At 38.5% G+C, this 11,255-nt stretch overlaps 2 protein-coding genes across 3 annotated transcripts in view; both read left to right on the top strand.

The window, feature by feature from the left end:
• The first annotated feature begins 1,825 nt into the window (after positions 1 to 1,825).
• On the top strand, positions 1,826 to 5,529 carry six7 (SIX homeobox 7). The gene is made up of 3 exons (XM_032544522.1): positions 1,826 to 2,478; positions 3,695 to 3,858; positions 4,140 to 5,529. Exons 1-3 carry the CDS (start codon positions 2,071 to 2,073, stop codon positions 4,348 to 4,350), a joined length of 783 nt encoding a protein of 260 aa, XP_032400413.1. The 5' UTR covers positions 1,826 to 2,070; the 3' UTR covers positions 4,351 to 5,529.
• A 2,376-nt stretch (positions 5,530 to 7,905) lies between these two features.
• Positions 7,906 to 11,255, top strand: part of zgc:101810 (actin-related protein 2) — a 9,206-nt gene continuing 5,856 nt past the window's right edge. For both annotated transcript variants that reach the window (XR_004336455.1, XM_032544621.1), the window contains exons 1-4: positions 7,906 to 8,117; positions 9,101 to 9,211; positions 10,270 to 10,428; positions 10,801 to 10,930. Coding sequence is in view for 1 of the 2 variants with exons in the window: in XM_032544621.1 (XP_032400512.1) it covers positions 8,070 to 8,117; positions 9,101 to 9,211; positions 10,270 to 10,428; positions 10,801 to 10,930 (448 nt within the window). In the remaining variant the exon portion in view is untranslated. The remainder of the gene's footprint in view (positions 8,118 to 9,100; positions 9,212 to 10,269; positions 10,429 to 10,800; positions 10,931 to 11,255) is intronic.

Genomic DNA, 11,255 nt, shown 5'->3' with positions numbered 1-11,255 from the left:
GAGCATCTCTGGGAACTCCTTCAAGACTGTTGGGAAACCATTTCAGATGACTAGCTCTTGAAGCTCATCAAGAGAATGCCAAGAGTGTGCAAAGCATTTATCAGAGCAAAGGGTGGATACTTTAAAGAAACTAGAATATAAGATATGTTTTCAGTTATTTCACACTTTTTTGTTAAGTACATAATTCCAGATGTGTTCACAGTTTTGATGCCTTCAGTGAGAATCTACAATGAAAATAGTCATGAAAATAAAGTACTGTATATATATTGTTTAGTCCATTTTATATATAGATATATATATATATATATATATATATATATATATATATATATATATATATATATATATAAAATGAACTAAACAATAAGGAAAATAATTTTACAAAGTGGTACAACATTTGATTAATAAATATATTAGTTACATCCCTGACTAAACAATGCAAAACTGAGACTATAAATCATTTTCTTGTTTGAAACTGTTTTTTTCTAACTGCGGTATTGACTAATATGATATGACATTATGACTAATGTCATAATTGGCGTTAATTGGAGTAAAACTTGCTTCAAACACACCTGGTGTGAGTAAAGGTCCTAAGAAAACTTCCAATTCGATTCTCATACTGACTTCACTTTTTTTGTGATTACATTTTTTTTTATGGACTACAGATTTTAATTAAAAAAAATCCTAATTAAGCATGCACAAATTGGGACTCCACATGTTCACAGATCAGCACTCAGTGTCTGGCAGGCTCAAATTTTTATTCTAGACAGATTTTTAGACGGATGTTAAGCCGCTTTGCCTTATTTTAATTCAGATGATCCTTCACCTGACTGCAACCTTTATGCAAAGCCTCATATTCACTCAAGGGATTAATCTATGTCTGCCTTCAGAGGCGTTTATTGTTGACTTTAAGTGAAATTGTTAATTCAATATCTATAACTTAACATACTTTATTCAGGCTTTGGTCCACTGAGGCTTGGCAAAAGTCACATAAATATATTTCCTTTAAGCTATGATGTGTAAATGAAGTGCAACATGTTTACATTATAGTTGACAGATGCTTACAGGATCCTTAACCTGATTAACAAGGAAATTATCCTAACATTATTAAGGCACTGAGATCAGAAGGATTGAACTGGGCAGCAGATCATTAATTCCCTGTCCTGGAGTTGCCCCGCTGTACATCAATGTCTAGGGGCGTTTTTATCATGTCTTGGCCTGGCAAGAGGTCGCTGAGGATAATCTTTAGGTGCAACTATGTCTGTTTTAATTACATAGTTAATGTTATAATTAGTTGCTCGGGGATAACTACAGCATTGTGACCCGACGTCCTCTCGTCAAAATGTTGAGACACTGTGATTCCGATTTCCATGACCATGAGCCCACAATTTAATTTGGCATTTAAGTATGTGGCAAAGCAACTGTTCCATATTATGGCTTTTAAGTTTTCACTAATCTATAAAAGCAAAAATGACCTAATTTCTTGAGAATTTGCTTACATTTTCTTGTGTTTTTTTTTCTTCTTCTGTAGCGCGCTACCTCTCACTCCACATTTACTTCCCTCACCATCTCCTCCTGAGGCAAGTCTCCACCAGATCTGTCCTATCAAATAACCATATCCTCGCTTGTTTGCTCACTGCAGTATTCCTGGCAGTCAATGTATCCTCAGGCTAAGCCAAACAAGCTGATCTGCCAGTCACCTCTGTACACACTACCCCCCACTAAGAGGCTAATAGTCGGGATGTTTAATCCTTCTCAAAACAACTACAGAGATGCTAATTGTATCTACCTATAAATACAAGTTGACTCCGTGTCCTCTTTCTTTATTTGGCACTACCCTGGAAACGTGGAGCTGCGCACCGGCTTCTCTTAAACATTTCCCCAAATACCAGGAAAACTCAGTTATATAAGAGAGGCAGCGGATAGATGCTGCGAGTGTCAATTAACCTGCCACCGTTTGAAACAGGCAGTGAGCGCACGGAACGTTACGCACGATTGGATACATCATTTCATGCGCCTTGTGAACATTTCATAGCTTTTCGGTGAGCTACTGAGAAGCAACTAGCCGAGATGTTCCCACTGCCGATGTTCACACCGGACCAGGTCGCTCGGGTGTGTGAGAACTTGGAGGAGACCGGCGACATTGAGCGCCTCGGTAGGTTCCTGTGGTCCCTGCCAGCCGCCGTCCCTGGCTCTGCCGGGGAAGCGCTGAACCGACATGAGTCGGTGATGCGAGCGAGAGCGCTGGTCGCCTTTCACGGGGGAAACTTTGAGGGTCTTTACCAGATTCTACAGAGCCACAGGTTTACGCGCGAATCGCACGCTAAGCTTCAAGACCTGTGGCTGGACGCGCACTACCGAGAGGCGGAGAGGCTCCGAGGGCGGCCGCTGGGCCCAGTGGAGAAGTACCGGATCCGCAAGAAGTTCCCCCTGCCCCGCACCATCTGGGACGGCGAGCAGAAGACGCATTGCTTTAAGGTAAACACAATTTAGTGACACGTGCTGATGTGTTATACTTAAACCCACATGGCTGCCTGTTTAAGTTTGATGTAGTCGGAGCTTAGTACAACACACGTGTTCCATCGTTTTGGGGCGAAAATGTAATGTATAAGGCGTTTATCCAGGCCCCATAACATGCATTTGGATTATGTGAAACTGCATTTTAACTTTGGAAACTTGACCACCAGTTGCTTTTAACCTGATGCATTAAGCAGCCTGGTATTTGAGCTCTTAAGATGATAATGGTCAGAGCTGTGGTTATCCTTCTGCCGTGAAGACTAAGCTACTTTAGACATGGTGGCCTGTGGCAAGATCAGAGATCAATATTTTCTGATGCTTTGACATACTGTTAAACAATGTTAGACAAATTGATTAGGACTCCAAAAGATGCCAAAACTAATAGTTTTAGCACTGACTATTGTGCATCTTGTCCAATCAAAAGTGTTATTTTTTGTCATTCCCATATTTGTCTCATACATGATAGGCTGTAGTCATATTTTTGAAAAAAACTTTCACACTTATCATATTTATCTGTATGTCTAATATGTTTTTTGTTAAAATCGTCACTTAAGCGCAATTTCCTTTTTCTAATCTTTTTTCTTGCTGTGGGCAGCTGCATTGATTTCCTCACAGGGGCCCATTAAAGTTGAATCTAATTTAGTTAGTATCTAATATTGTATGTTTTCACTTAAAGTTATGATAACACTGCTACATTTAACAAGAAAGGAATGTACTTAAAGGATTCAAAGATTAAAATAATAAAATAGTGTATGTGAGAAGGTAAAGAAGCATGTGCCTTGCCTCTTGGGTATGTGTATTTATGTGTGTGATCTCCCTCGTCTAGCAGGGTTTGTTCATATGAGTAGTTAATCTTTAATGCCAAACCTCAGGAGGGATAGCCTCTCTAACTGCCTATTAAGCCCCTTAACATGATCCAATTTAGTGGCTATAAATTCTTATGTATACTTCTACTGTAGAATCATCTACTGTATTCATAAATCCAGTAATGCGATTACACTGAGCATCATATGAGAGTGATATGATTATTGTGGTTTAATAGGATATCAAAACACCATATGGTGTCTTTTCAAAGTGCTATTCCATGCTAATAAAGTATTGTACTTTGTATTGTCAACAAGGGTAATACAACATATGTATAGCCTAAATATTCCATATATTTCTCTGTGTTTTCCAGGAAAGAACTCGCAGTTTGTTGAGAGAGTGGTACCTCCAAGACCCCTACCCCAACCCGTCCAGGAAACGCCACTTGGCACAGGCCACAGGGCTCACACCCACACAGGTCGGCAACTGGTTCAAGAACCGCCGTCAAAGAGATCGTGCTGCATCTGCAAAGAACAGGTATGTCAAGAATTACAAGATTATGCTGATTATGAATAAAAAGGAGGAAAGAGAATCGAGCACATGGCAAATCTAATTTTGCTGTTTACGATTATAGATTCAATTTGTGAATTAAGAACCACCAATTGGCCTTCGGTATAATAGGTTATGGTTTGTTAAAACGCAAACAACTGATATTTTTGCAGCTTTGCTACATGTAAAAAAAGAAATAAAAAAAAAGAAAATAAAAAATTTAATCTGGGACCCCACTCTCATCTCATCTCATCTCTCCCTCCACCCAGAATGCAGCAGGATCCTTCCCTCCTGCCCTCTGGGAGCTCACCTGATGGCTCCCTTCAGGACCGCCGTCATCACTCCCACTTGTTGCCTCCCTCCCCTCGCCACCTAGGCAGCCCGGAGGCCAGCGACTGTAGCACAGAGAACGAGCGCAGAGGAACAGGAGCCTCTACCCCAGAGATCTCCGTCAGCAGCGACAGCGAGTTCGAGTCTTGAGATGATCAAGACTCTCGCTCGCTGCAGAGGCGGGAGCAACATCTCATCAGACTCAGATAAGGACACTTGAACCGTCTGTGTGGACACACTGGAGGTGTTCTCAGAGGGAGGAGGATGAAGCCACTTGATGTGGCTGTGAGTAGACATTGTATGGCAAGGATATGCAAAAAAACAAAAACATGCACTTCAAAAAAGCACATGACCTTGACTGTATATGAATTAATTTACTGCTGACCATGGTCTTTGGATAATGTGAATATTAATATTTCAAGTTTTGATACTGATCATTATCTAAGCTACATAATTCATTTGTATGGAAATTGTGAGGACACAACGAACAATGGCTTGAGTAGGCCATTCTCTATGTAACTACATCTACATGCACATTAATAACTTGATTATCTTCATATTACAGCAATATGCCAACTTTGTAAAGTGCCATGCAAGCAATTAAAAATTAAATTTAAAAGTCTAGGTTATGCATAAGCATAACCTAGACTTTTGCTCCATAACTCAATGTGTTTGATCAAAAACTTAAATAGTTTGAATAGATGTCCAAAACTCACCTTTTAATGGCACTAGTAAAAGGCAAACAATGTAAACCTTTAAAAATTGCATTATTATTACCTTAATATGGTTATTCAGAGTGATCAGGTTATAATGTGCATGTAAACATAGTGAATGACCAGTTCAAAACATGTCACTGCCTTAAAAAGGAACTAAGGGCATCACTCTTTTACAATGCTAAACAAATAACACAAGACAGTCTTTATGTAACTAATGATGCAAATGTGCTGCTTAAAATACAATGAATTTTGTTACCAGCTGTGTTTTACCTGTTCACGTCTCTTTTGGTTACTGTTTAAAATATGTAGGGTTTTTGTAAACGCTCCTGAGCTGCTCTGATAAATTCCTGCAGGAGCTGAAACAGAAAAGATGAGACAGCAAGAATGTAAAGCACTAATCAGTCTTAACTCAATGTGCCTATTACATTCGAGAACAGTGAGACCTAGTTGGATATGATTGTGTCCTCATGTCAGAACGACACACTCATAGGCCTACTGTTTGCTGTCTTTCTTACAACCATCATTTCTCACACAACAATACTGCATTTAAATGGAAATATGTATTTTGTAAATGTTTGATGTAAATAAATGAACCTATTTTTATCCAAAGTAATACTGACTAACTGTATTTATAAGTTCAAAACTGTATTAATGCCGTAGAGCAATGAAATGTAATAGAACTCGTATTATGGGCCATTTACAGTCCATACAGTACAATGTTGCCTTCACTTTAACTGAGAGAGAATCCCCAAATTGGCTTGATGAACATAAGGGCCACATATGTGGCATAGTGCCAGTCAGTTGTTTGTGGCCGCTAGAGCGCCAACCTGTGAGGCGCTCTTGTGACAACTGGTGTTTAGTTTTATGTGTCGTCTGGACAAGTCAGAAAACCATATAATTGAAGCCCTAGTCAGTCCAAAGCTGCTATAGATACACTTCTAGATTAAGACAACATTGGTGCAATAGCCTGTATAACCTCTAGGCAAATATGGAATCATTATGTATGTTTGAATCTCCTTTTTATACTTTTATTGAGTATGATGTGTAATATGGACCTGTGTCTGCAATAAAGCTTTATATGGCATAGGGTAGAAAGCACAATCGTGGGGCAACCTCTAGCTCACCCAAGAGTGTGGGCCCCATGTAGGCTGAGTCCTTAGCAGCAGCCCGGATTCGAATCTGACCTGTTGCCCACGGCTGCATGCCGTCGTTGTCCCCCTCTTTCCCCTTTCCTCTCTTTAAGCTGTCCTGTTGATGAAAGGGCATAAAAAACATGTAAATAATCCTTTAAAAAAGAAGGAACAAAAGGAAAACACAATCGTGCAGCATGAATTCATCCAACAATCCATTTTTTTTAAAATTGCAATTGGGTTATGTTTCACTGGAAAAGTATTTTTTTTATTCATGTTTTGAGATTTAGTGTAAATCCTAACATATCAATCCCCTCCAGTTTAAACTTGCAAAGGGTGTTGTGTTTTTTTTGTTGATTATGTTGTCACCAAGTCCATTGAAGGTAAGGGACGACAATATAGAACACAATCTGTGTCAATTCAGATCAAAATAAATCCTGGGTCTGAACTTACATTTACATTAATTAACACAAGCTGAGACAAAAGCAGAGCTACAATTGCAAATACTCTAATTACAAACAGTAATGGCACACCTGAACTTAAACTGAGTCCATACAAAACTAATGACTAATGCCACAGAAACTTAACTCTAGCTTTTCTCTAGCTCACTATGTCATAAAATACCACATATTATTCCCATGTAGTCATGGCCCATGACTACACATTTTGTCAAAGCAGGAAAAGCACACGTGTAGGTAATACCATTAACAACGGCTGGGTACACCTGTGTTGGCAAGTCAAAATGTATGCAGTAAAAAAAAAAAGTCTATTCCTTTTCAGTTTCAATCCACATGTTAACAAACTGTGTACAAATCCAGCAGACAAAGCGCAACATTGGTATTCAGTTTTTGGCCACCTCATGAATCTGATTCAAATATCCACGCTCCTTTTAGCTCTGTTTAAGTCTTTAAGAAAAATATCTGGCTCCTTTACTGCTGGATTAAATGACTGAATATGTTTAGCGGCTAATTTAACAGCTAACTTTGTTGTAGAGTAGCTAACGTTAGCTAGAGTAACGTTACAGTGGTTTTATCAGAGCTTTTCACTAAGAATATAGCACTAACGTTAGTTTATTTCTTGTGTAACAACAGTTTCACATTTAAAACTTTTGCACTGATGATTAGCATACAAGTTAGCCATCTGAGCTAATGCTGCAAACTACTGTCAAGTTTTTAGCATCTCTCTCTTATGAATAGCATTTAAGCCACACTTTAAAAAAAATACACTTACCCCTGTTTTAAGGACATTTCCAAGGTTTTCAAAATATTTGTCAACCCAGCTTGAACGTGAAAATGTTATTTCTGCTGCACAGTGGAGAAGTTTACTAGCTAGTAGCAACCAGTTGCATCTGTTTACAGAACAAAACAAAGATGGCAGCCGGAAGTGACATATAGCTTCTTGCTCTTTTTGAAGGCCAATGGTAGAAAATAATGGGGCAGAAACACAATGTGGTGTCTTTATTAATACATACCATCATAGAGTAATAAAAAATGTAAAGCAATTTAAAATACATACAAACTTAAAAGTGCATGGACAATTAAAAATAATCATAATGACAAATAAAAAAACTAAATATTATTCCATAGGTTAGGCCTATGTAGAAATAACTTACTGAGCTAAACAAGACAACATATTTTAATTAGTTTTATAATTTAATCACATCAAAATGAAAGAAAAGAAACACATACATTTCTTCTTTAGTGTTTTTATGTTTGTGTGGAACTTGAAAATGAGCAGTCTAAGGATATGTAACATTAAAAAAAAACTGTAAATGCTTCTGTAAAACCACTACCTGTTTCCCTTAAAGACGTGTTTAGTAGGTCCCCCCCCCCCACTTCTCCAACCACAGAAAATGGATGATCATACATTTGGCAATCCCGCCCACACTGGGAGGAGTAGCAAGAAGACTTCTGCTTACCTGTCAGTTGTAGTCACTGTTAAATCCATGCGCAGTATTCTTGAATTTGTCATTTGTTAGTCAGACCCCTTTCCTGACAGAGGGGGAAATCTTCATTGTCTAAGTATGGACAGCGCGGGGAGAAAAGTGGTGGTCTGTGACAATGGGACAGGGGTAAGTCAAATACTATTCATATTGTGCTACACACTAGCTAGACAGCCTATTAACTGCACTGCATTTTAAGTTTGTATTATTATTGTGTTATCTTCAACCTGTCACACTGTTTTTTTATGCAACCTGCACCAGCTGTGTGAAACATGGGTTTCATTTTAAAGTGGTTACTCTAAAAAGTTCAACGTTTGCTTCTGGATCATGTGTAGTGTTTAACATCTGAAGGGTGTGAACCTGTGTAAATACTGCAGCCTTGAATCTACATCTGTCTGGACTTGTCACTCTGCCTCTGATGTGCACACACACAGCCATAAATGGTTGTGATGCTTTGAAATGAGCAACTATTGGACGAAAAAAAGGAACTGAGATTTGAGATACTCAAACGTCAGGAGTGGCTCAATATAGTGTTGTGGCATGCAAATGTTGATATATGTTAGGACAAACATGATTTTTGAACCATACCTGCAGTCAGAATCCTATTTGTATCCTAGTTGTTTGCCTCTGTGTGGAATGTGTTGCATCCCTCCAGGCTAAAGAATGTGTCTATGGCCCCAAAGACAAGTTGAGACACTACAGTATGAGGTGTTGTCATGATAGGCAGGGGAGCAGCAGTGAATTGCAGGCCATTTAAAGCAATGTAACAGCATGTATTTCCCTGTGCTTGCCAAATAAATTATTACACATGCTTTTACAAAAGTTAATGAAATTGCATTTGCATTGCCTGATAAATAATCTGGTAAATGCATAATGATAACACACTCTGGGACAGTTTCCTGCAGTTTAAGTCTAGTGCCGGATTAGACTGAATGGAACTGACATATAAACTGGAAATTATCCATTACAAAAGGCTTTAGTGCAGGAGTACAACAGTTCTCCATCGATTCAGGGATGTACTTTTGGTTTTAGTCAATACATTAAAACGAGAACTTTATTCACACATACAGAAAAAATCTACTAATGTGTTTCACTCTCACATCCCTCCCCAGTTTGTCAAGTGTGGTTTTGCTGGATCCAACTTCCCAGATCACATCTTCCCTGCCATGGTGGGTCGACCACTCATACGATCAACCACCAAAGTGGGCAACATTGAGATAAAGGTGAGATTACTTTTAATAAGCTGGCTTGACATAGCATGTAACTGGATTTGACTTGAGATAAACAACAACAGGATGATCAAAGGGATGTAAAACTATCTGTCACTTAATGACACTAACTCTCATCCAGCCTCTAATAACAAAAATTGTTTATGTGGGTGGATTCTATTTAAAGCAAAGGGGAATGACAGCCAAGACTGTAAGACTTGTTAAACTAATTAAACACCTGACCTTCCTGCTCTTCTTACCTCTCAGCTCATACGTATCAAAGTGTCTTAGAACTGTACACCTGTCAGCAGCCTAAGACACAGTTATATATATATATCCTGTATATCCTCATCTAACTTGAGGTTGTGACCTTCACTCTTGTAATCCTCACAGGATTGCACAGTCTGGTTATTCTTTGATCATATATCACCTAATTTAAATATTAGGGCCCGAGCGCCAACAGCTGCGAAGACCCTATTAAATCTGAAGGAATTATTCCTTCTTTCTTCCTGCAAATAAATAACCTTTTTGAGGGGCTTAACATACTCAAAAACTCACCATAATTGGCGGTCACATCAAGTCTGGTGAACATTTTCGTATTTTAAGGGTTTTGGGACAAGGTGACTAACAAAACCTGGTACACATATGAGGTGTGTCAAGACGTACATAAAACGTCATTGGAGCCATGCCCTGAACCCAACAGGCAGTCCACCATTTTGATTGGAAAGTTCAAAATATGTGTGATGTTGGCCATTTCCACATGTCGTACTTTAACAAACTCCTTCTAGAGATTTCATGTGATCGACTTCAAATTTGGCCTGTGCCATATCATCGGGATTGGAATTTTAGAAAAAGAATGCCCAGTCCAGATCCTTTTTGAACAAAGCAAGGCAAAAACAGAACATATTCTGACTAACTGTAGAGTTCACACTAGCATCACTCAAAGTTTAAAAACGTTAACTGTCCCCTTTCCATAAAAAGGAACATTTCCTAATCCTGTATTTATAAATTGATGGACATTTAACAGATAGGTCAGCTCTTATCCCTTTGCTGAATTGTTTCTCTCCCACTAGGACTTGATGGTGGGTGATGAGGCCAGTGAATGCCGCTCCATGCTGGAGGTCTCCTACCCCATGGAGAACGGCATGGTGCGCTCCTGGGAAGACATGCTCCACCTGTGGGACTATACCTTTGGTCCCGACCGCCTGGACCTCAACCCATCAGAGTGCAAGGTAGAACACAGCTGGACAGATGTTGCAGGGAGTTCTTTGCTAAATGTTGTGTGTATCTGTTATGGGGATTTGCAAGAAGCCCACAATGTCAACCTTTCAAAACAAAGCTCAAAAACATATATAACTATTGTAACACCACATGAAGTAACAAAATAAAATTCTTAAAATACTAAAACAGCCCTTATTGTAATTAATTCTACACATGTATGTTTTGAAGCATTATCCTATTATCCAGTATTATCCACTCTGTCTATAACTTACAAGAATTTTAAAAATATTTAAAAGTTTCATACCATGCCTGGAAAAACACTGCACATAAAAAGCTTTTTAAAAACATTGACAGTTTGTATTTCATTTTTTTACTTCTTCAAGATCCTGCTGACTGAGCCGCCGATGAACCCCACCAAGAACCGGGAGAAGATCACGGAGGTCATGTTTGAGAAGTACCAGTTCCACGGCATTTATGTGGCAATTCAGGCTGTGCTCACTCTGTATGCTCAAGGTAAGACATCACAACTCAATGAGAAATATACATGTAATGAATTAAATCCTTTGTTCATTTTAACTTTTTGATCTTATGGTGTTGTTACTGAGAGCAAATGTTGTGGTTGTTTTCAGTGCATACACATGAAATCAAACTTCTAACTTCTTTTTTTCTTGTTCAGTCTGACCTTTAGGATTATTAGAATTTTTTCATAAAATACTAAAATATTTAATATTATACGTATTTTATTTAGTTATATATACTATGTATGTGCAGTAGGTTGTACACAGTATCTATCTATCTATCTATCTATCTATCTATCTATATATCTATCTATCTATCT

The sequence above is a fragment of the Etheostoma spectabile genome, chromosome 19, assembly GCF_008692095.1.
Source record: "Etheostoma spectabile isolate EspeVRDwgs_2016 chromosome 19, UIUC_Espe_1.0, whole genome shotgun sequence".
NCBI lineage: Eukaryota > Metazoa > Chordata > Actinopteri > Perciformes > Percidae > Etheostoma > Etheostoma spectabile.
This window is presented reverse-complemented; position numbering and strand designations above follow the sequence as displayed.

Bases quoted from the DNA above. Each gene is read 5' to 3' on its own strand.
- six7 (XM_032544522.1), top strand. From the start codon at position 2,071: ATGTTCCCACTGCCGATGTTCACACCGGACCAGGTCGCTCGGGTGTGT. The intron at 2,479-3,694 runs GTAAACACAATT...TGTGTTTTCCAG, and splicing joins AGAAGACGCATTGCTTTAAG to GAAAGAACTCGCAGTTTGTT. The intron at 3,859-4,139 runs GTATGTCAAGAA...CCCTCCACCCAG, and splicing joins GCTGCATCTGCAAAGAACAG to AATGCAGCAGGATCCTTCCC.